This window comes from Phyllobates terribilis, unplaced genomic scaffold (assembly GCF_046119375.1).
Source record: "Phyllobates terribilis strain yellow unplaced genomic scaffold, ASM4611937v1 Scaffold_11__3_contigs__length_659146591, whole genome shotgun sequence".
NCBI lineage: Eukaryota > Metazoa > Chordata > Amphibia > Anura > Dendrobatidae > Phyllobates > Phyllobates terribilis.
Genome location: NW_027362771.1, coordinates 152,892,757 through 152,918,726, shown reverse-complemented (window position 1 = coordinate 152,918,726; position 25,970 = coordinate 152,892,757). Strand labels below are relative to the sequence as shown.

The 25,970-nt window shown below is 42.3% G+C and overlaps 1 protein-coding gene across 1 annotated transcript in view; it reads left to right on the top strand.

Annotated features, from left to right (window-relative positions):
- The window catches only part of PLXNC1 (plexin C1), a 262,942-nt gene that overhangs the window by 144,479 nt on the left and 92,493 nt on the right, over window positions 1–25,970 (top strand). The window contains exons 13-15 of the mRNA XM_073651689.1: window positions 9,843–10,043; window positions 12,927–13,103; window positions 22,677–22,782. Coding sequence (XP_073507790.1) covers window positions 9,843–10,043; window positions 12,927–13,103; window positions 22,677–22,782 — 484 coding nt within the window. The remainder of the gene's footprint in view (window positions 1–9,842; window positions 10,044–12,926; window positions 13,104–22,676; window positions 22,783–25,970) is intronic.

Here is a 25,970-nt window from a genome sequence, read left to right as displayed (position 1 = left end):
AGATTAATAAAATTACTGTACGTAATCCCTACCCACTGCCATTGATTCCTGATTTGTTTAACCAGTTAGTGGGGGCCAAGTGGTTCTCTAAAATTGATCTCCGGGGGGCATACAATTTGTTGCGCATGAAGGAGGGTGATGAATGGAAGACTGCTTTTAACACTCCTGTGGGTCATTTTGAGAATCTGGTTATGCCTTTTGGTCTTACCAATGCACCAGCATTTTTTCAGAATCTTATTAATGACATCCTTAGACCTTTGATCGGCAAAAAAGTGGTTGTGTATTTGGATGACATTTTGATTTATTCGCCTGATCTGGAGTCTCATTGGCGGAGCGTACGTGAGGTATTACAGTTATTAATTGACAATTCGCTTTTTGCTAAGCTAGAGAAATGTGAGTTCGCTGTACAGAGAATTAGTTTTTTGGGCTACATTATCTCCAGCGAGGGCTTTGAGATGGACCCGGTGAAAGTTCAAGCTGTGCAGGAATGGCCTAGGCCTATTGGTTTGGAATCGATACAGAGGTTTTTTTGGTTTCGCCAATTATTACAGAAAATTCATTAAAAATTTTTCTATTATTATTAAACCACTGACCGATCTCACCAGGAAAGGTGCTAATACGATTCAGTGGACTACTGAGGCCATTGAAGCGTTTGTGTTTCTAAAGGAGAGGTTCAGCTCTGCCCCCATCCTTATGCAGCCTGATGTGACTAAGCCGTTTTTGGTTGAGGTTGATGCTTCTTCTGTGGGGGTCGGTGCGGTGTTGTCTCAGGAAAACAAGGATGGAGTACATCCCTGTGCCTTTTTTTCAAAAAAAATTTCTGAGACTGAACTTAATTACGATATTGGTAATCGGGAATTGCTGGCTATTAAACTCGCATTTGAACACTGGCGTCATCTCTTGGAAGGTGCTGAATTTCCCATTCAGGTTTTCACTGATCATAAAAATCTGATCTATCTTGATGCTGCCAAGCGCTTGAATGCCCGTCAGGCTACGTGGGCACTTTTTTTTTCGCGGTTTCATTTTTCCGTTACTTACATCCCGGGTACCAAGAATGTTAGAGCTGATGCGTTGTCTCGCCGCTTTTCTCCCATGGTCAGTGCTGAGGAGGAGGAGAGCATTTTACAAGAAGGTGTTGTGATTGCTGCATTGGACTCCGTTTTGGAAGATGAGATTCTTAAAGCACAGGAGAATGCCCCATCTAACACTCCCCATGGGAGGTTGTTTGTGCCTAGGACCTTTAGGAGAGATTTGTTTGTTGAGTGTCATGAGTCTCGGTTGGCAGGTCATCCAGGAATTTCTGAGACCAAGAGACTTGTGGGTCGCAGTTTTTGGTGGCCTGGATGGCAGAGGGAAGTCATTAAGTGGGTGCGTCAATGTACTGTGTGTGCTAGATCTAAGTCTTCTCATACTCCTGCTGCGGGGTTGCTTTGCCCTCTGGAGGTTCCTAGTGCACCTTGGACACATCTGGCTATGGACTTTATTACTGACCTTCCCTCCTCTGAGGGTTTCACGGTCATCTGGGTGGTCGTGGACCGTTTTAGCAAGATGTGTCACTTGGTTCCCTTCATCAAACTGCCCTGCGCTAAGACACTCGCTAAGGCCTTCGTCAAGGAAATTGTCAGACTCCATGGTGTTCCTACTGACATTGTTTCTGATAGGGGACCTCAGTTCGTGGCTCGTTTTTGGCGTGCCTTTTGTGACAGGTTGGGAGTTCATTTGTCGTTTTCATCTGGATATCATCCTGAGTCTAATGGCCAGACAGAAAAGAAGAATCAGGATGTTGAGCAGTTCTTGCGTTGTTTTGTGGCAGACAATCAAGAGGGGTGGTCTGAGTTTCTGCCGCTTGCTGAATTTGCTCTTAACAACCATACATCCTCTTCTGCTGGGGGTTCGCCTTTTTTTTGTTGTTCTGGTAGACATCCGTCTTTTGGGTCATTCTCCAAATTGGTATCGGCTGTGCCTGAGGAGGAGAGTTTTTCCGGTGATTTGGAGAGAGTTTGGACGGATGTGCGTGGTAATCTTCAGGAGGCTAACAGAAAATCTAAGAGGTACTTTGACAGGAAACGTCAAGAGGTTTTGTTTACGGTTGGTGACATGGTTTGGTTGTCCTCTAAGAATCTGCGGTTGAGGATTCCTTCTAAAAAATTGGGTCCCAAGTTTGTAGGGCCCTTTAAGGTGCTTCAGGTAGTTAACCAATCTGCTGTTAGGTTGGAGGTTCCTACCTCCTGGAAGATTAATCAGGTGTTTCATGTTTCTCTATTGAAAAAAGCTGATGTATCAGATAGAGACGCCACTGCCACTGTTCCTCCGGTGGTGGAGGACGGGGAATATGAAATTTCCCGCATCCTTAATTCTAGACGGTATAGGGGGAGTTTGCAGTATCTCGTCGCTTGGAAGGGTTTCGGTCCCGAGGATAACTCATGGGTGAGGGCGGATGATGTTTCTGCTTCCAGACTTGTCAGAGCGTTTCACAAGAGGTTTCCTGATAAGCCTGGGCCTAGGGGATCCGGAGGATCCTCTTAGAAGAGGGGGTACTGTTAGAACTCTCCTGTTAGGTTTTTTCTATTTTGCTGGTCACATGACCTTTTTGCCTATTTAATCCTGCTCCGCCCTTCTGGCCATGCTGGACTTCATTGTAATTTCTACTCTTAAGCTAGCCAGGTGCTTTGTAACCTTTCTCAGTCAGTTTAGCTAGATCTTTTGACCTTTATGTTCTTTGTTGTGTGTTTGTTTTTTCACTGCTACATTTTCTGCTAGGAGGTGTCCATCTTTCTCCCAGTCCCTAGTTCTTGTAGGGATCCCTCCCTCACATCTATAGGTCTTCGTTCAGACTAGCTGAGGACTTTAGCGGGACTGTTCGCAGGATCAGGTTCCCCGTTACATCGTAGGGATCTAGCTTAGTTCTATTGTAGGGACAGATCTCCTGTCTTTCCTTAGTGCTTGTAGCCTATCATAACAGGGATGGCATTCTGATGACAGGCTGGATCGCAGCTGAGCGCTGCCATCCAGCTTGTCATACTTCAGAGACACTGCAGAGCGCAGGCATTATGTGAACTTCCGATTCCGGTATTCGATATTGTAAAAGTATCGGAACTCAGTATCGGAACTCTGATACCACGAATATCGGACACTAGTACCAATATATTTTTTCATCGCTTTTTATTTAGATTTTTAAGACACAGAATGAACAAAAACCATCAATTTAGTTATTGATTTTTTTTTTTTTTTTGCATGCTGTAAAAGTGTTAAGTCCGATTTGTCCATCGGGTCGGTATGATTACAGCTATACCAGAATTATATATATATTTTTTTATGCTTTGCTATTTTTACAGATTAAAAACAATGTTTTACAAAAATAAATTTGTCTTTGCATCATCATATTCTGAGAGCTGTAACTTTTTTATTTTTTGCCGAATAAGCCATACTAGGGCTTGTTTTTTGCGGGACAGTTTGGCTTTTTTATTCATACAATTTTTTTTAAATACGACTTTTTGATCGCTTTTTATTTACTTTTTTGTGAGTCAGTATGATGAAAGAACAACATTTTTGATGTGTTTCTTTTTTTTTGATGTGTTTCTTTTTTTTTACAACATTCAGCATACGGAATAAATAACATACCAGTTTTATAGAGCTGGCCGTTCTGGACGCAGTGATACCAATTATGTGGACTTTTTTTTGTTCATTTTTGTTTTATCACAACGCTGCGTTCTGTGTAGCGTAATTGATTTTCCTGATTTGTGTGCACTTTTTTTGTGTGTTTTTTTACTTTTTACATATTTTATTTCACTTTTTGAAATCTGCAAAGGGGACTTCTTATGACTTGCCTTCAAAAATGTCTTTCTTTATGCCACTCTTCCACAAAGGCCAGATTTGTCGAGTATCTGAAAAGTGGATCTCTGCAGCTTCTACAGAGTGAACATAGGCCTCTTGGCTGCTTCTCTAATTAGTGCTCTCCTTGCTTGTAACGTCAGTTTAGATGGATGGTAATGTCTTGATAGGTTTGCAGTTGTGCCATACTCCTTCCATTTTTGCATCATAGATTTAACAGTGCTCTGTGAGATATTCAGAGCTTTGGCTATACATATGCCGAAAGCATGTCCAGTGTGCACAGAATGAATTCAGGCCAAACGTGGGATGATGAGGGATAAAAAGAAAAGCTGATCCCAGATCCTGGATTTGTATAAAAAAATTCAATGCTTTATTTGTAGAATTTTTTTATTTTTTTCATGTTGATTTGTCTTAATTATTTCCTCATATATTTTTATTGTGCCCATTTTGACCACTAGGAATACTTATGACTGCTGGGAAAACTTTTCACTTAGCTGTGACAAATAATGCTGGATAGCGTTCAAAATGCATTGCTTTCCATTTTCTTCCACCATGCAAATTTTTTTTATACTATTTTAAAAATTGTACAATTAAAGCTTTGAAATTGTTATACATATCCAGGAGATGGAATCAGTTTTTCTTTTTACCCCTAATTTTTTTTATAACCTAACCCTGCTTTACTCTTCTCCTCCACAACTTTATCCTTGACCTGTCTGATGTGTTCCTTGGTTTTCATGATGCTGTTTGATCCCTAATATTCTCAAACAAAACTATGAGGCCTTCACAAAACAGCTGTAGTTATTCTGAGAATAAATGAGACACATGCGGACTCAATTTACTAATTATGAGACTTCTGGAGGCAATTGGTCACTCAGGATTTTATTAAGGGATATCAGACTACAGGCGGCTGAATACAAATGCATGTCACAATTTTCAAATTTATATTTTTTAAATAATTAGAATACCATTTATAATTTCCTTTAGGCTATGTGCCCACGATGCAGAAATGCTTCAGATTTTTCCTGAGCATTTCTGCATCTCCCTGGCAGAAAAAACGCATGCGGATTGTACATGAGTTTTTCCTGCCAGGGACAAGCGGATGTGAAGCGTTCTTCACATGCATTTCCGCATGCGGGTTGACAAGCGCTTTCCAAGCTATTTTAGCATCACTTGGAAAATGCTTGATAACTTGGCATGGATTTATATAGTGTGACCTTAAAGAGTGGTAAAACATAAAAAAATAAATCTATACTTGCCTTCTGATGGCCCCCGGAGTCTTGATTCGATGCGTCTCGGCTTGCCGGCAGCTCGCGGTACACTGAAGGACCTGCCGTCACATGAGTAAATGACGTCAGCGCAGGTCCTTCAGTCCACCGCGAGCTGCCAGCAAGCCAGGACAAGCACACCGGGGGCCATCAGAAGGTAAATATAATATTTATTTTTTATTTTATTCTTTTTTTTACAGGTTCTATGGTACCCAGGTCCGGAGGAGAGTCTCCTCTCCTCCAGACCCGAGTACCATCCGCACATTGAAACGCATGGAATGCGCATCTACAGATGCAGTGATGCATAATCCATGCGTTCCAATACAAGTCAATGGCGGGGAAAACGCAGCGCTTCGGCAAAATAATTGGTAGTGCTGTGTTTTTTCCGCAATGATAATCCGCAGCGGAAATTTCTGCAGCATGTGCACAGCACATGCGGTTTATCATTGGGGAACATGGCAGGCCTTCTACCAAGCTTTTTTTAAGCGTTTCTGCAGCGGAATTGCCGCTGCAAAAATGCTTAAAAAACGCATCGTGGGCACACAGCCTTACACTTCACAAATACTTTACCACCATGATGTGGTAGTGATACAATCTAATCAGAATGTTAAACTAAGAACCTCATGTTAAGTATTGTAAATTTTTGACTAGCAGCATTAGATCAATATGTGAATTTTGGATGTGTGGTCTATGTCTTTTTCTACAGATATGGTGCATTGAATGGTCTGTCCCCTCTTTTTTTGTTTTGTTTGGACCAGCCTTTCTCCCATTTGACCCAGGTGTTTTTAAATTAACAGTAGACTGTAAGAGGGGATCCACCTATTTTTTGCTGTCAGTTCATAGTCTGAGAACTTGTGGAAGGTGAATTTTTCAGCTTCCTTCACTTGATATGGGTGCTTTGTGGCAACCATTGCTGCTGTGGTGGTATGCCTGTGGGATGGTGTGGCCTGGAGCCATGGAGGCTTTGCCTTGCAGCAGAAGTGCTGTTTGACACCAGTTCACTCCCCATGCTGGAGCACTGTCGCTTGAGCAATGGTTGGAGCATGGCTTCTAAACTTATAGATTAGGGACCCACTGAGTGGTTCACCGTAGCTCAGTAGTAACCTTCATACAGTCTAGTCAAAATGTTAAGCTAAAAACGTCATGTTCAGTCTTGTAAATACTTGCTTAGTGGCATTAGATCAATGTATCATTTTTAGATGTATGGTACATGTTATGGTGTAGCCTTTTTTAGTGTTTAGTTTAGTGACTTTAACCTATCTGGCTAGGGGAAAATGGATGGTAATCCGAGGTAACCAACAGCATACTTAACAACACACTGCAATTTCAGACTATTTACACTACTTAAACTGTATAAATGGTCTAAAAATTATACCTTTTGGGGTACTGCAGATGCTTGCATTACCTTTGTTTGTAGACAGGTGGTGCAAACAGAAGAAGCTGTTGCATTTTCACACAGTTTGGTGCAACAATTATGCCTGTTTGGGGGAACTTTATCCTTTGTTAAATGATAGCTTTTTCATAAGCCATCCAAAAATGATCCCCTTAATTAAGGAGACAAAACAGGTGTATTGTACTGTTTTAAATGTTAAGAAGTAATAGGCTCTCAACTAGAAGTAAAAAAGTTATCCTTTTTTTGGGATATGCAACTGCTTTGCTAATAACAAAATGATTAGCCAGTTACAAAGACTTTTTATCAAGCTGTCCAAAATGTATCCCTTTTTTCCTGGAGACAAAACAAGTAAATGTTTTTAATAGGAAGGAGTTATAACTTCTCAACAAGAAGTGAGACCTTTTTCCTTTTTGGGAGGTCTGGAACGGGTTTCCTAATCACAAAATGATAAGGCAATTACAAAGACTTCTTTTTTGAAACCTTAAAAAATTATCTACTTTTTCCTGGAAAAAAAAAAACAGGAGTACTGTTTTAAACTTGAAGAAGTTAGTTTGTTGTCACCAAGCCTTTTAAAAAATTAGCCCTCTTTTGAGAGCTTTTTCTTCAGGGTAAATATACATGAGTATGTTTCTCAGCATCAGGAGTACTGTCTAGCACTGTATAACACAGTGGGCAGTCAAAAGATGTGTAACTGGCATGGCAGTGCAGTCAATCGAGCAGGAGGAGCATGGTAGAGAGTTAGGATGGGGTTTTTTCAAGGACATGCTTGGCAGTTTAGGGCCAGTAATGGCTGCCTCGGCAGCAGCAATTTTAAAGATAGATGACATGATGGACAGGGAGTAGATGCACAGCAGAGTGTGGACCATTGGCACTGGTGGCAGCAGAATGATGTAGCAGGCAGTCAATGAACAGTCAGGTATGCAGACAGATTGTATGGCCGATTTAGTAATTGGCATGAGCTGTTGGTGTATGAAAGTCTGCATTAATCCAAGCCCAATTCATTTTGACAAATATTAGGTTTTCCACACTTGTGTCAATTAACCTGGTCTGCAAGGTGTGACAAATCTACCAGCCACACTGAATAACATCTCAAACATGACACTGGAGGCTGGACACGACAGTACTCCCATGGCAAACTGGACCAGTTCTTCCCACTGGTTCAATTTTTTTAAACCCAAAACTTTACGGGATCAGGGCTCAGGCTATCTGCCTGTGAAAGGACACAGGTGTGTTTAGGTATGACAGAACTTGGCTGTTCAGGCAGTGCGTCTGTGTTTTCTGAAGTGCACAAGGTGGTCAGAATGTCAGAAAAAACATCAGGTCCATCATGTCAAATATATTGTAGGTTTTGCTGCTTCTGACTCAGCTACTTGTTGTAACCCTAATGCTGGTAGGGGAATGTTTTGTCTGTGTGGATCTCAGAGGAGCCTGCTGGTTTGTCATGCAGCCGGCAGGCATTTCCTCAGTGTAGACTTTTCAGACTAAGTAACAAAACATATTGGGGAAGTAAGTCAATTTAGATTCCCTTTTGGAAGCTAGAAAAAAAATTCCCCCATTTTCTTCTTATAGTAAGGGTCTAAAAATGTGTCTATCCAATAGTCATCTCTTTGTTTGATGAAAGCAATATACTTGCCATTCAACAATCATTCCAGCATACAGTTTGCCTTGCTGGCTAGTACAACTGAAAGCCCTGTTGAATCATTATAATCACCCTGCTGTGATGGTTGGATGTCATGGTCAGCATCATCATCATTTTCACTCTGTCAGTCTCATCCTCTATGTGTGCAAACTCTATGCCGCCTTCCATATCCACTTTCCTCTACTCCTTCTTTATCCTCTTCTCCACATCCTGCTGCATGTAAAATGGACCTTGAGGGTCCCCAACAGACGCAGGGTGATGATGAACAGTACTGTGATGACACAGCGTTTATTCTTAATTATGCCAGACATGTTGTTCAGTAGGTCAAGAGATATGAGCCATTGTTCATATGAGCCTGTACGTTGACTCTTGTATGTTAATATGTGGATTACCAGCTGATTAGGTATTGTATCATCCCCCTACAGTTTACTAGTCTATAGACCTTGGAGGACAAATACGCAGGTTAAAAAAAATCAGATGCCAAACAGAGCCACAGTATGTCATCCGATTTTTAAACTGTAAATAGTTCTGTAAATGATTAATAGCTGCTGCTGTAAAAAAAACGGATTGTATACGGACCGGACAGTACTCAGACTGCACACAGCTGACAAGTAAGAAAAAAATTGTACCACTTTTCTGGATGAAAATCAAACCGATGTGTCATGTGACTCTAGCCTTAGAATTTGGTTCTCCATCTCCTCACATCCTATGTCTTCTGAGTACAAAGGCTAGATCAGGCAGAGCGGGGTGCATTGCTGTTCCGTCGGACATCTTCCTGAAGCTGTGGTCTACAGGAAAATGGCCGCCCAAGCCGGCGCATGCGCAGACTGGAATCTTGGCGGCCATGTTCCTGAAGCTGTGCGCCTCAGGGAAATGGCCGTCGAGATTCCAGTCTTAACATGCGCCGGATCGGTCAGCCATTTTCCTGTAGATCACGGCTTCAGGAAGATGGCTGCCAGAAAAGCAACGCACTGTTCTCTGTCTGACCGCTGACACCGGCCCTTCAGCATCTCACTGCTTCTGCCGCCGTTGGGTCCCTGAGGGAGAGAGGGACTCTGCTTTGGAAGGGAGGGACCTTGCTTCCTTCAATCCTGCTCCACCACCACCGCAACTCCCGGTAATCTACGTTCGGACTATAAGACGCAACCCCCATTTTCCCCCCAAATTTGGAGGAAAAAAAGTGTATCTTATGGTCTGAAAAATATGGTAGGTACATGTAGGTTCATGCCTGGAAACAAAAATATGAAAACTGCATGCACTGTGGTCATGGCGTGTACGGTTGATGACTATTAAATCAGGTGTCTATTAAAACAGATGTCTATGAAAACAGGTATTCAAAAAGTTAAAATGCGTCCATTATAAAATATCTAAAAACTTAAATAGTTGCACCCCCTGTACTTTACAAAAAAGTAACCTTTTTAGTTTCGGGTCCAAAAGCAGACTACTGTTTTGGGGTAGAGTGTATGGGTCTAATATTTAACAACACTCAGTTTGTTGATTTAACATTTCTAAATTCTGAACATTTGTGATTTGTATTTACGGTAAATATATATATGTCTTCCCTGTCTTGATAAATTGGGGCTGGTGTGTCCAGTTCAACATGAAACATTTGGTAAAAGGTCCTCTTTAAAAGATGTATGATGTTTATAGATTTCTTTTTTTCGATCATTTATCTATTACCACATACCAAACCATGTTTTTTTGTGTTTTCTAGGGAAATAAGTGCTTTGGAAATTCAACACACTGTCATGTTCAAGCTCCAAAACTAGGTGAAAAACCACAGACTTACAAAATGAACTTAAGGATTCAAGACAGTACTACAATTTGTGGAGAATTAATTTATAAGAAAGACCCTTGTTTCAAGAGTTTTCATCTGCTAAATTATAACAATAATGAAATTGAACTCCTAATAGAGGTATGTGTCACGACATATTTTTATTTTATTATGATGAAATGTGATGTCTAATTCAGCACTGAAATACAATGGTAAATAAACCAACTATAGTATCTTTGTATAAAGAGGGCAATAACTCATCATCCCTTGCCTAAATGGATGAAATATGCCTAGTGATGAGCGGATCGCTTCACACAAGCCCGGTCCACGGTCCAGGTCAATGCTCTTTGCACAAGGACAGGAGCTGTGCAAATTTCTTTACCCTCTGGGTTCCCAGGCTCGGCTTATGTTTAGCACGGCTGACAAAACATCACTTGTGCGCTCCACAGATGACGTCAAACCATGCCTGTCAAATCAAATGCCGCATTTGTGAATGTGGAAGCTCAGGAAATTTGTGCAGCGATCCGCTCATCTCTACTCTAGTGTTATTTTAATGAATCGTCTCTTTACACCTTCTGATGACCACTAGTGACTTAAATGGAAACTACTATAGAAAATAAAGAATTTTAATAAATATCCTACATGTTTTATATACAGTACAGACCAAAAGTTTGGACACACCTTCTCATTTAAAGATTTTTCTGTATTTTCATGACTATGAAAATTGTACATTCACACTGAAGGCATCAAAACTATGAATTAACACATGTGGAATTATATACTTTACAAAAAAGTGTGAAACAACTGAAAATATGTCTTATATTCTAGGTTCTTCAAAGTAGCCACATTTTGCTTTGACTGCTTTGCACACTCTTGGCATTCTCTTGATGAGCTTCAAGAGGTAGTCACCGGAAATGGTCTTCCAACAATCTTGAAGAAGTTCCCAGAGATGCCTAGCACTTGTTGGCCCTTTTGCCTTCACTCTGCGGTCCAGCTCACCCCAAACCATCTCGATTGGGTTCAGGTCTGGTGACTGTGGAGGCCAGGTCATCTGGCGTAGCACCCCATCACTCTCCTGCTTGGTCAAATAGCCCTTACACAGCCTGGAGGTGTGTTTGGGGTCATTGTCCTGTTGAAAAATAAATGATGGTCCAACTAAACGCAAACCGGATGGAATAGCATGCCGCTGCAAGATGCTGTGGTACCCATGCTGGTTCAATATGCCTTCAATTTTGAATAAATCCCCAACAGTGTCACCAGCAGAGCACCCCCACACCATCACACCTCCTCCTCCATGCTTCACGGTGGGAACCAGGCATGTAGAGTCCATCCGTTCACCTTTTCTGCGTCGCACAAAAACATGGTGGTTGGAACCAAAGATCTCAAATTTGGACTCATCAAACCAAAGCACAGATTTCCACTGGTCTAATGTCCATTCCTTGTGTTCTTTAGCCCAAACAAGTCTCTTCTGCTTGTTGCCTGTCCTTAGCAGTGGTTTCCTAGCAGCTATTTTACCATGAAGGCCTGCTGCACAAAGTCTCCTCTTAACAGTTGTTGAAGAGATGTGTGTGCTGCTAGAACTCTGTGTGGCATTGACCTGGTCTCTAATCTGAGCTGCTGTTAACCTGTGATTTCTGAGGCTGGTGACTCGGATAAACTTAAGAAGCAGAAGCAGAAGCAGAGGTGACTCTTGGTCTTCCTTTCCTGGGGCGGTCCTCATGTGAGTCAGTTTCTTTGTAGTACTTGATGGTTTTTGCAACTGCACTTGGGGACACTTTCAAAGTTTGCCCAATTTTTCAGACTGACTGACCTTCATTTCTTTAAGTAATGATGGCCACTCGTTTTTCTTTACTTAGCTGCTTTTTTCTTGCCATAATACAAATTTTAACAGTCTATTCAGTAGGACTATCAGCTGTGTATCCACCAGACTTCTGCACAACACAACTGATGGTCCCAACCCCATTTATAAGGCAAGAAATCCCACTTATTAAACCTGACAGGGCACACCTGTGAAGTGAAAACCATTTCCGGCGACTACATCTTGAAGCTCATCAAGAGAATGCCAAGAGTGTGCAAAGCAGTCATCAAAGCAAAAGGTGGTTACTTTGAAGAACCTAGAATATAAGACATATTTTCAGTTGTTTCACACTTTTTTGTTAAGTATATAATTCCACATGTGTTAATTCATAGTTTTGATGCCTTCAGTGTGAATGTACAATTTTCATAGTCAGGAAAATACAGAAAATTCTTTAAATGAGAAAGTGTGTCCAAACTTTTGGTCTGTACTGTATGTTTATTTTACTCGCTCATACTTGCAGATGTTGTCCTTGGTGGAATTTGAACCCAGGGCCCCAACACTGCAAAGTAGCAAAGTAACAAAGTAACCACTGAGTCACCATGCTGACATAGCCTGCCTCTGTACTCATTAAAGAGGTTGTCCACTAATTTTTAATTAATGACCTATCCTTAGTCTGATCGGTTGACGTCCGACACCCGGCACCTCCGCCGATCAGCTGTTCCCAGTGTCGGCGTCCACCGGCCAGCACTGCTCGATTGCGGAACTGCTCCATCTTCTGATAGTGGCACAGTACTACACATCCGCCTCCTGTTAATTTGAATAGAAGGCGGATATGTAGTACGCTGCCACGGCCACTATCAGAAGACAGAGCAGCTCTGCAATCGAGCAGTTCCTGCCGGTGACACTGAGAACAGCTGATCGGTGTAGGTAGATCAGACATTGATGACTTATCCTAAGGATAGGTCATCAATGAAAAAGTAGTGTACAATCTCTTTAACGTCCGCTGGCAATTTGTGAATTTCAAATTTACTGATACAAGGGCAATACTCTTATTTAGTCCTGCATCATATATCACAAGGAATGGTACAACAACCAATTGTCAAGAATATGCACTTGGGTGAATAGAGTACAGTTTGACTATTAATAGTAAATTACTCTTTTTTTGCTAATCTTAGCATACTATAATTGATTAAACACTGTATAATTCAATTTGAATTCATCCCCAGAAAACAAAGGATGACCTGGGAATTCAAGCACATGAAATTGACATCCAAATCCATTACAAGGATGTGAAACTAACCTGTGAAGCATGGAATATTACAGCAGTAAAGCAGAATTCTATACAATGTAAAGCAAAAACTGTTTTTAAAGAGAAAATTGATGCCCAAAAAATGTTGATTAAGGTGAGTAATTATGATCACTTTTATGGGAATGATGTATTTTAATTTTTTTAGGAGTATAGTGTACAGCTGTAGGCTTTTTCTGCCGAGCAGTCAGCAGATAATGATTTGTTAAAAGGAATTTTCCCACAAACAAAGTACATTTTAATCAATAGATCTTGGAATAATAAGTTCCATGAGTGAATGTCATAAAAAAATGTTCCTTTGCTGAGATGTTATAAATGTGCCCCTACAATATTTGCTGCATCCTACCATGCTGAGCTGCTCCAATTCATGGTCAGCACATACCGCTGCTCCTGGTCATTTTATCACTGGAGTAAGTGTTTCTGCTGGGTCTGCAGCCCATCATAAATCAAGTCAGTGCCATACCAGATCAGCGGCAGCTGGAGCTCCTACGTCACTGACTTGATTTATGATGAGGTCGGAGGGCTGGAGATATGGCAGAAACACTTGCTCCTGTGATACAGCCATTGCACAGTACATGACAAAACCAATTTATAAATGGAAGGCAGGGTCTCAATAGCTTATGAACCAAAAGACAAATAGACCCCTAAAAAATATTTTTATTAGTATATTTTTAACAGCATGAAAGACTCACAACAAGCAAAAAAAAAACATTAAAAATGAACTTATAGGGGTCTGACTAAGATAGAGCATCCAGGGTTAGTCAGATGGTAGTCTATATAGAATCGGGTAGGGTATATGGGAGATTATCAATTCCCTAGTATTCCCTATCAATTGCCCCACCTGCCATATCGCTAACACTAGGTGTCACGGGTGTGTCAGAGGTGACAGACTGCAGTTGGTTGCAGGAGATCTCTACGTTTGGCATTACAGACATCTTCTTAGAGGCTGGCTGTCTCTAGGACCCAGTGGCTACCTCCCTCTGGCTAATTAATACATTGCCTGGGTGTATAAATACCTGCTGTGTTTCAGAGCGATATTCATTACTACTTGTGTAAGCTTTAGCAAGAGCAGTACTTTGTCCTCTCTGAAACTTGAGGCCATGTGCGCATTTGTCTGGAGTTCGTCTAAAGCTAAGCAATTTCCCCCTGTTTGTCCATCCCTTTTGTCTATAGTGTTTAGTGGAGATCGACTAGTGCTCATCTCCTCCCTTCCCTAGCCTTAGCCATATGCCAGGGAAAGACAGGGCGAGGCACGCGTGCGGCGATTGGTGAAGAGCCAATACAGGGATGTTAGGGGAGAAAGGGTGACGCTAGATCAACCTAGGTGGTCTTCACTTTCCCCCTTTCCCTAGAGTCTGGGCTTCCTTTCCCTCTTCCCTTTGTGTTGCACTAAGTCTTTCCCACACCTTGCTTGACACTAGGGTGCCAACCTCCGCAACAAGGTAGGGTAAGTGAGAGGGAATAGATAGTCTCCCATAGACCCTACCCTAATTTCTATATATTACCATCTGACCAACCCTGTGTGCTATATTGAAGTTACACCCCTTGTACTGGACTCATTGGCTCCCTTCACAGCTTGAGGAGCTTTTGTTTTACTTATTGCAAGTTAATATGTGTTCAGCCGACATATTTTGATATACACATTCATGCTTTCTATTTATTCCTTTTTTTTTTTCATTTTCTTTTTTCATTGTCTGTGCTGCATTCAAATTATAGATAGGGTGTTTAGTAGGGCATTCAGGGATATCGAATTGGGGTGCCAACCTCCACAGCAAGGTGGGGCAATTGATAGTCTCCCATATACTCTACCCGATTCTATATAGACTATCATCTGACTAACCCTGGATGCTAAATCTTAGTCACACCCTTATAAGTTCATTTTTTTGTCTTTTTTTGTGCTTGTTGCGAGTCTTTCATGCATCTAAAAAATATATTAATAAAAATTATTTTTTAGGGGTCAATTTGTCTGTTGGTTCATATTACACAGTACATGTCAGGGGCATATATAAGATTATCTCAGCATACGAAAATGTATTTTTAACACATCCATTTGTGAAACATCATTATTCCAAGACCCCGTTAACTGTTATTGTTTGTGCATATAGTTCCTCTCTTGTCGTCATTGTATGGTTTTCCACTCTTTGTGCTCAGTTCCTTCTTGTAATCCTCCATATCGTGATGATGCAGATAATCTTTGTTATATGTCCCAAGTAACAGAATTTCTCCCAACAATGTCTGAGTGCTGATCATTCTGCTAAAAGCAGAAATTCTGCAACTAATACAATGTTTTTAAATATCCAAAGTCAGAAGAATAAAGACAGCATTCATCATTGTTCTTTAATTATTACCTTTAATATTTGAAAAGTGAGCCAAGTTATATGCAGTGGAGAGTCCCAGGCCGGTGACGGCTGTTTCATGTCAATCCGATGCTTCCTCTACTCTGTACATTACTTTAGCTTGTTCATATTCAAGAGACTAGAGAAAGCACTGGAGTGATGCAAAATGGCCATCTCATGTCTTTTACACATCCTTCTATTCTCCATTGCAGGTAAGGCTGAGTTCATATAGGCACGTAAAAAAATCATCCGATTTTAATGCAGAAAACACCTACAATATTTTTCTTATTTGCCACCCTTACGCAATCCATATGCAATCCGACTTTATACAGCAGCAGTAATTAACATTTTTTAAGACTAAATACAGTTTCCGATGTTAAAGAATTGCAAATTATCCATAAAAATTGGATGTTATACTTTTGCTCCGTATGGCGTCCAATTTTTTTCTATGTGCACATGAATACTTGAATAAGGGAATCTCATCCGACACACGGAATAAATGAGTGTATGCTGCAATTTTTTTCATGTGCAGATTCGGTCCATGAAAAAAATTGCTCATCTGCACGGCCTCATTAAGCAACATTGCTCTCTGTTTTTTCATGGTCAGCACTTGGACCAAAGTCCAGCAAGCAGCTCCAGAGCTGTGCTCAGTGAGTGACAGGACGCTGCTCCTGAGCTCAGTGCAGAGCTAGAGCGGCTCATTCTCCCCGGCTCCTCGGCGTCAGCGGTCAGAGGATTACAGCAGGGGACACTTAGGACAGGTGAGTATATGGATTTTATTATTTTATTCTTATTTTTACACAGGGACACTTCGGGAGCAGACACTACTACCCTCATCATTGTCCCTGCTGTTGTTGATGGCAGCGCTGGCAGTGAACCATGATGAGGGCAGTGTTCAGCACCTGGTGCTTGGGAACAGCACTAACTGTAGTGCTGATTCCCAGGCCCCGGTACGTGTCACACTCATGACACATTGATGTCATCCGTGTGTGTTTAGCTGAGACACTTTTACGGACCGTGCAGTGTGTAAAAAAACTGACATGTCAGCGTGTGGAGCACACGGTCCGTGGAAACACACTGACATGTGCACAGACTCATAGATTTGAATGGATCTACGTGTGTATATGTCTCCAGTACATGTGGAAACTGTCACCAATTAAGGAAATTAAGCTAATAAAGAACGCATTGGTGAGTGCCGTCTTTATTCTTCTAAATTTGGATATTTGATACATTTGCTATTGCCGTTAGTGCACCACCACTTCAGTCTTTTGACGAATAGAGTCGATCTTTGCATCAATGGGAGAGAAAAAAATATTTTTTCCTACAAAAGCCAAGTTGAAAAATGTTTGGGAACCTCCTCATGTTTTGTAATTTGTCTGTTACACCTGAAATTAAATAGAGAAAACCCAGGTTTTACATACTGATTATTTGTTTTAAAAAGGTGTCGTCCTGGTGTAATACATTTTCTTTCACGACAGACCTTTTTTATTGGTGTTGTTTCTTGTACTTCTTGGCATAATTAACTCTGTCTATATCAGGGGTGCACATCTTTTTTAGTCCAAAGGCCACATTGTCATTCTGAACCAATCGGGGGCCACAGTAAAAATTAATGGAGTATTACCTTTTGTGACATTTACAGTGGTGGCCAAAAGTATTGGCACCCCTGCAATTCTGTCAGATAATACTCAGTTTCTTCCTGAAAATGATTTCAATCACAAATTCTTTGGTATTATTATCTTCATTTAATTTGCTTGCAAGGAAAAAACACAAAAGAGAATGAAGCAAAAATCAAATCATTGATCATTTCACACAAAACTCCAAAAATGGGCCAGACAAAAGTATTGGCACCCTCAGCCGAATACTTGGTTGCACAACCTTTAGCCAAAATAACTGCGAACAACCGCTTCCGGTAACCATCAATGAGTTTCTTACAATGCTCTGCTGGAATTGTAGACCATTCTTCTTTGGCAAACTGCTCCAGGTCCCTGATATTTGAAGGGTGCCTTCTCCAAACTGCCATTTTGAGATCTCTCCACAGGTGTTCTATGGGATTCAGGTCTGGACTCATTGTTGGCCACCTTAGAAGTCTCCAGTGCTTTCTCTCAAACCATTTTATAGTGCTTTTGGAAGTGTGTTTTGGGTCATTGTCCTGCTGGAAGACCCATGACCTCTGAGGGAGACCCAGCTTTCTCACACTGGGCCCTACATTATGCTGCAAAATTTGCTGGTAGTCTTCAGACTTCATAATGCCATGCACACGGTCAAGCAGTCCAGTGCCAGAGGCAGCAAAGCAACCCCAAAACATCAGGGAGCCTCCGCTATATTTGACTGTAGGGACCGTGTTCTTTTCTTTGAATGCCTCTTTTTTTTTCCTGTACACTCTATGTTGATGCTTTTTGCCAAAAAGCTCTACTTTTGTCTCATCTGACCAGAGAACATTCTTCTAAAACGTTTTAGGCTTTCTCAGGTAAGTTTTGGCAAACTCCAGCCTGGCTTTTTTATGTCTCGGGGTAAGAAGTGGGGTCTTCCTGGGTATTCTACCATACAGTCCCTTTTCATTCAGACGCCGACGGATAGTATGGGTTGACACTGTTGTACCCTCGGACTGCAGGGCAGCTTGAACTTGTTTGGATGTTAGTCGAGGTTCTTTATCCACCATCCGCACAATCTTGCGTTGAAATCTCTCGTCAATTTTTCTTTTCCGTCCACATCTAGGGAGGTTAGCCACAGTGCCATGGGCTTTAAACTTCTTGATGACACTGCGCACGGAAGACACAGGAACATTCAGGTCTTTGGAGATGGACTTGTAGCCTTGAGATTGCTCATGCTTCCCCACAATTTGGTTTATCAAGTCCTCAGACAGTTCTTTGGTCTTCTTTCTTTTCTCCATGCTCAATGTGGTACACACAAGGACACAGGACAGAGGTTGAGTCAACTTTAATCCATGTTAACTGGCTGCAAGTGTGATTTAGTTATTGCCAACACCTGTTAGGTGCCACAGGTAAGTTACAGGTGCTGTTAATTACACGAATTAGAGAAGCATCACATGATTTTTCAAACAGTGCCAATACTTTTGTCCACCCCCTTTTTTAGGTTTGGTGTGGAATTGTATCCAATTTGGCTTTAGGACAATTCTTTTTGTGTTTTTTTCATTGAAGACAAATTAAATGAAGATAATAATACCAAAGAATTTGTGATTGCAATCATTTTCAGGAAGAAACTGAGTATTATCTGACAGAATTGCAGGGGTGCCAATACTTTTGGCCACCACTATATGGTAAATCGAAATGATATATCAGAAATGTCTGGTAGATACAAATTCTACTTACAGGACTCTTACCTCTACCAATCTGCACTCTAAGGCTACAGCCCCACTATCAGTATTTGGTCAGTATTCGGTCAGTATTTCTCAGGAGTGGGAGCCAAAACCAGGAGTGGGTGATAAATGCAGAATTGGTGACTTGTTTCTATTATACCTTTTCTCTGAGTTCCTCACCTGGTTTTGGCTCCCACTCCTGAGAAAAAATACTGACCAAATACTGATAGTGGGGCCTTAGGATGTGTGCCCATGATGAGTTTTTGGGGAGCTTTTCACGCTGTGTATTTTTTCTGCATTAAAAACACAGCGTCTTACAGTTCCAACAAAGTGGTTGGGATTTATGGAGATCTCATGTCCTCTTAACTTTTTGTCACACATCGTAAACTAACCTGCAGTGCGTGTTTCAGATCCTCAACATGTCAATTTCTCTCTAAAGTACACTGAGTTTTATGTGCAGATTTTCCCCATAGAATTGCATTAGATGTATAAAATCCACGGGTAAAAAATACATATAATCTGCACATGACCATATCCATAAAGTTTTGTCAAACCAAATACTAAGAAGTGTCAAGAACAAATCAGCTTTATTGAAAGCATGACATGCGAAAAAGAAAAAAAACAGCATCAAAAACTACATAAAAAAACAAATTCACACATGCAATGAAAACACAAGTAACCTTACTTTTCTAATAGGTGCAGAAATGGTGCAGAAAATCTGCAATGCCAAAACCTCACCAAATATTCATCGTGGGAATGTAGCCTCATGGTACATTCACACAGAGGTTTTTGACGAGAATTTAGTTTATTCGACTCCTAAATCCACATCAAAAACTGTGTCAAACACTCTGTGAATAAATTTCCGACTGACTTGAATGGAAAAATGGAAAAAACTCCTTTAGTGCACACAATGCTGGTGTTTTTTTTCACGTTATTTTGAAAATTTCCCAGTAAAACTAATAAGAAGCTTATTCAAAGAGTATTTGAAGCATTTTTATATTTATATATTGTGAATTTGCAGTAAAATCCACTTTTAAATCATGAAAATCTATTTGAATAGACCCTAAAGCGGAAGAGGCCATGTGTGTACATGGTTCTTTACAATAGATCATAGATTTTTTGCTTATTGTTAAATGTTTCAGAACTCCCATAAACTAAAGTGGAATGAGCCAGAGACATGGACGGACAACTGTCTAATTCACATACTCCTAGAGCACCAAATGGGTTAAGAGACCTCATTCTCCTGTGGTATGAGGCCTCCAGAAATGTCCACACAGGGAACCATTAGTACTTGCCAGTCCCTGCTCCTCAGCTGCCGGCCACTACTCTTCTGTGTGTGGATGTCCACATATAGTTAAGCTGCCACGCAAGCATTTCTCTATCCATATGGTTGACGGTCGCACAGAATAGTTATACTTTCCTAAATGCATTTAATGGGTATGTATCAAAATTAAAAGTTACCCCTTGTGACACGCCCCCTGGGCCGTGGGGTACCCGGAGCCGGGCCTGTAGATGCTGGGGGTTGTAGTCACCGTGGTGGTGACCCGGTCTGTGACCTAGGTGGTCAATCTAAGGGTAGTCTATGTATATCTGTTATGTATAGTCCGACTACGCCACCTGTGGAATGCGGTTATTGGGAACCGCTGCTGCGGAGCAGTCCGCTGAAGCTGGTGGTATGTGCAGCAAGGTGATGTAACTCCCCACAGGAAGAGTGGAGCTTCAGGGCAGCGTGTATGGATGATGGTGGTTATGGTGCAGGTAGTCAGTGATGACACGGAGTCAGATAGTGCAGTCCCAGGGTCTTTACTCACAGTTATTGCAGTTCAAGTTACAGACGTCCAAGCAACTTCCCACGTCGTGCTGCGCATACTCAGTGAGGGGCTCAGTCCACCCTCAGGTATCTCAGGAGTACTTAGCAGGACCCCCTTCTGTGTGTCCTCTCTCTGGCCTGCTCCCTGCACCTCACACCTAGCGACACTTCTATCCGGTACCCTGGGGCCTTGGCGGGTGACGTATGTTCCCTCCCCTGGGTCCTATGTGGCTACCTTCTTAGTGAAGCTGGCGTGGACTTCTGACTTACAGTACATAAAGTGTTGCAGCCTCCGGTTTCTAGTTGAGCCTTAGTAGTTTTCTCCACTAGTTGAGGGACCGGTTCCCCTTATCTGGCCTGACCCCTCTATCTCCTGGTAGCAGCGGGCATACGGGTGGCTTGCTGCACGGCCCGTACCCCTAGGGTCCCTTCTCTCCTCATTCCTGGAGTCGTCCTGCTCCCTCTCCTTCAGACTTGGGCCTCAGTGCTAGGCCCGCCTCCGGAGCAGAGCTCGTGCAGAGCCTCTGCTCCTGTCACCTTACTCCTCTGACTGTCTCGACTCACTTGAACTAAGATGGTTCCCTGTTTTTATAGCTCCTACACATGTGCTCCCAGGATCTACGTCCTCCATCCCATCCACTACATAGTTCCCCCTCTCTAGGTGGTTCCCCCCACTCCAGCCAGGGACCAGGGACTGTGCTCTCCCGTAGGAGCAATCTCGCCCTGTCCCCGGGAAATGTGGTGTAGTGAATGCAGGTGTTAGGGTCCCGAGCCATACTCCTTCCTTACCTGAGAGTGAGATATCGCACCTCTGGGTGAGATGCTGTACCTCTGTGGCGACCGAACCCTCAGGGGCGCCACACTTGCGCATAGGACAAGGAATTTCTTCCCAAACGTTGTGGGTCTGACTGCTGGAACTTCCATTAGAAAGAAAGAGAGATTGAGCATGCAAACCTCCGCTTTATTCATTCTCACAGTAATGGGAGAGCCGGAGGCAATAGCAGCAACAATTAATGGAGGGAAGATATAAAAACTTTACCTCCGTTCGATTCAGAAAGGGCTTTGCTGAGCCTCATTCTCAGCATCGGTGGGGGTCCCGGGGACTGACCTCCAGTGATTGGGAAGTTATCTCCTATCCTATAACTTCTAATCTTGGTAGATAAAGCCTGTAGCAGGCTTTTGATATTTAATCTGAAAGCATAATATAGGACAAGTAAGCAGTGACGTAACTAGAGTCTGATGGGCCTTGGTGCAAGGTTTGGACCAGGGCCCCCCCATCTGGAATAAATTATTTCAGAATGGAGGATATGTGCATCCTCCATTCTGGTACATTTGTCCCTCATCCTGGCCCCATTCTTTTATATATCCCCCATCCTGGTACATATCACCCCCGCTCTGCCGCTGTTCTTTAATGTATAGAAGAAAATAAACCATTATGAGCGGGGTTATACACCGATTTGCATTCTGACCACTGCTATATCTACAGCAGAGAAATAGAGATTCTATCAAAACTTCACTAATCAGTCCAGTAAGTGGATACATCACTGGAATCAGGCACTCTGCCCCTACATCATGTCACTGTCAGATTACATAGCAAAAACCTGCTGACATTCTCATTAAGCATAAGAAACAAGATCATTATAGGCCTTAGTTATAGGGAAGTAATCATAACACCTTACAAACTAGGGTATCATGGATGCCGCCATGTTTGTATTTGCATTGCTAAAAATGAGGATTATACCTTTGCCTTTACTCTGTACCTCTGTGCTTGATATCTAGCAGTTTTTTACTGCCTTTATAACCTACTGAAAGTGTCTATTACTGTATCATAAGTAATATTGTGACATGAGTTTTTATAGAACTACTGGGAGAGCCATTTAATGTTCCTACATTTATGAACTCATGCTTAGAAACTGTCCAAGGTTAAAAAAACACTCTGCTTTTTTCAGAAATGACACGATACTTGTGAAATGACACGATACTTGTAACTCTATTGTTTCTGCTCTTACAGTTTAGCCCCAGTCAGTTTAATAAAATTGAGCTGCAATACCAGATACAACCGATAGAAGGAGAGGCACGGTTTCTTAAAATTAACAGTACTATTTTTCTTTATCTTTGACTAACATTTTAGCCTACATATTTTAACAAATCAATGCTGTTTTTTAGCCATGTAAAATGACTCATTTATCTATTTCTTCACTATTTAAGATTAATTTAGGCAACTTTTCCACGGACTTAAAGCCACCAAAGCACAACTATACACCGTATTTGTTTATCCTCCTTGTTATTCCACTTCTGTTAATTGTAGTTATTGGTAAGTATTCAGTTGCATTTCTTTGATGTGTAACTTTACTTCATTTTCATTGTTCTTGTGAAATACAATTCAGTGAACAATGTAACTAGAGATGAGTGGATCGATTTGCGGGACTCCGTTCCAGCATTCAGGTCAGTGATACCTGGCAGTTAGACGGGAGTCTTGTGAATCTCTTACCTTCCGGCTTTCCCAGCACGGCTTTTGATTAGCCCGGACCTTTGTGACGTCATCTCTGCGTCATGTCATACTGATAACGTTGCACCAGCCCTGACAAATCAAATGCCGCTTTGGGGATGTCGGAAAGTACACTGCTCAAAAAAATAAAGGGAACCCTTAAGCAACAGAATATAACTCCAAGTAAATCAAACTTCTGTGAAATCAAACTGTCCACTTAGGAAGCAACACTGATTGACAATCAATTTCACATGCTGTTATGCAAATGGAATAGACAATTAATGGAAATTATTGGCAATTATCAAGACACACTCAATAAAGGAGTGGTTCTGCAGGTGGGGACTACAGACCACATCTCCGTACAAATGCTTTCTGGCTGATGTTTTGGTCACTTTTGAATGTTGGTTGTGCTTTCACACTCGTGGTAGCATGAGACTCTACAACCCACAGAAGTTGCTCAGGTGGTGCAGCTCATCCTGGATGGCACATCAATGCGAGCTGTGGCAAGAAGTTTTGCTGTGTCTGTCAGCGTAGTGTCCAGAGGCTGGAGGCGCTACCAGGAGACAGGCCAGTACACCAGGAGACGTGGAGGGGGCTGTAGGAGGGCAACAACCCAGCAGCAGGATAGCTACCTCCGCCTTTGTGCAAGGAGGAACAGGAGGAGCACTGCCAGAGCCCTGCAAAATGACCTCCAGCTGGCCACAAATGTGCATGTGTCTGCACAAACGGTTAGAAACCGACTCCATGAGGGTGGTATGAGGGTCCGGCGTCCACAGATGGGGGTTGTGCTCACAGCCCAACACTGTGCAGGACGCTTGGCATTTGCCACAGAACACCAGGATTGGCAAAGTCGCCACTGGCGCCCTGTGCTCTTCACAGATGAAAGCAGGTTCACACTGAGCACATGTGACAGACGTGACAGAGTCTGGAGACGCCGTGGAGAGCGATCTGCTGCCTGCAACATCATTCAGCATGACCGGTTTGGCAGTGGGTCAGTAATGGTGTGGTGTGGCATTTCTTTGGAGGGCCGCACAGCCCTCCATGTGCTTGCCAGAGGTAGCCTGACTGCCATTAGGTACAGAGATGAGATCCTCAGACCCCTTGTGAGACCATATGCTGGTGCGGTTGGCCCGGGGTTCCTCCTAATGCAGGACAATGCCAGACCTCATGTGGCTGGAGTGTGTCAGCAGTTCCTGCAAAATGAAGGCGTTGAAGCTATGGACTGGCCTGCCCGTTCCCCAGGCCTGAATCCGATTGAGCACATCTGGGACATCATGTCTCGCTCCATCCACCAGCGTCACGTTGCACCACAGACTGTCCAGAAGTTGGCGGATGCTTTAGTCCAGGTCTGGGAGGAGATCCCACAGGAGACCATCCACAACCTCATCAGGAGCATGCGCAGGCATTGTAGGGAGGTCATACAGGCACGTGGAGGCCACACACAATACTGAGCCTCATTTTCATTTTTTTTAAGCACATTACATCAAAGTTGGATCAGCCTGTAGTGTGTTTTTCCACTTTAATTTTGGGGGGTGACTCCAAATCCAGGCCTCCATTGGTTAATAAATTTGATTTCCATTGATGATTTTTGTGTGATTTTGTTGTCAGCACATTCAACTTTGTACAGAACAAAGCATTCAATGAGAATGTTTCATTCATTCAGATCTAGGATCTGTTATTTGAGTGTTCCCTTTATTTTTTTGAGCAGTGTAAGAAATTCGCAGGACTCCGATCTACTGACCTGGACCCTGGACCGGAGTCCTGCAAATCGATCCACTCAACTCTAATTGTTACAGCTTTCTGTTCCTGCTCTCTTGTATTGATCATTATATCTATATCCATTATATCTACAGTACAGACCAAAAGTTTGGACACACCTTCTCATTTAAAGATTTTTCTGTATTTTCATGACTATGAAAATTGTACATTCCCACTGAAGGCATCAAAACTATGAATTAACACATGTGGAATTATATACTTAACAAAAAAGTGTGAAACAACTGAAAATATGTCTTATATTCTAGGTTCTTCAAAGTAGCCACCTTTTGCTTTGATGACTGCTTTGCACACTCTTGGCATTCTCTTGATGAGCTTCAAGAGATAGTTACCGGAAATGGTCTTCCAACAATCTTGAAGGAGTTCCCAGAGATGTTTAGCACTTGTTGGCCCTTTTGCCTTCACTCTGCGGTCCAGCTCACCCCAAACTATCTCGATTGGGTTCAGGTCTGGTGACTGTGGAGGCCAGGTCATCTGGCGTAGCACCCCATCACTCTCCTTCTTGGTCAAATAGCCCTTACACAGCCTGGAGGTGTGTTTGGGGTCGTTGTCCTGTTGAAAAATAAATGATGGTCCAACTAAACGCAAACCGGATGGAATAGCATGGCACTGCAAGATTCTGTGGTAGCCATGCTGGTTCAGTATGCCTTCAATTTTGAATAAATCCCCAACAGTATCACCAGCAAAGCACCCCCACACCATCACACCTCCTCCTCCATGCTTTACGGTGGGAACCAGGCATGTAGAGTCCATCCGTTCACCTTTTCTGCATCGCACAAAGACACAGTGGTTGGAACCAAAGATCTCAAATTTGGACTCATCAGACCAAAGCACAGATTTCCACTGGTCTAATGTCCATTCCTTGTGTTCTTTAGCACAAACAAGTCTCTTCTGCTTGTTGCCTGTCCTTAGCAGTGGTTTCCTAGCAGCTATTTTACCATGAAGGCCTGCTGCACAAAGTCTCCTCTTAACAGTTGTTGAAGAGATGTGTCTGCTGCTAGAACTCTGTGTGGCATTGACCTGGTCTCTAATCTGAGCTGCTGTTAACCTGCGATTTCCGAGGCTGGTGACTCGGATAAACTTATCCTCAGAAGCAGAGGTGACTCTTGATCTTCCTTTCCTGGGGCAGTCCTCACGTGAGCCAGTTTCTTTGTAGGGCTTGATGGTTTTTGCAATTGCACTTGGGGACACTTTCAAAGTTTGCCAATTTTTCGGACTGACTGACCTTCATTTCTTAA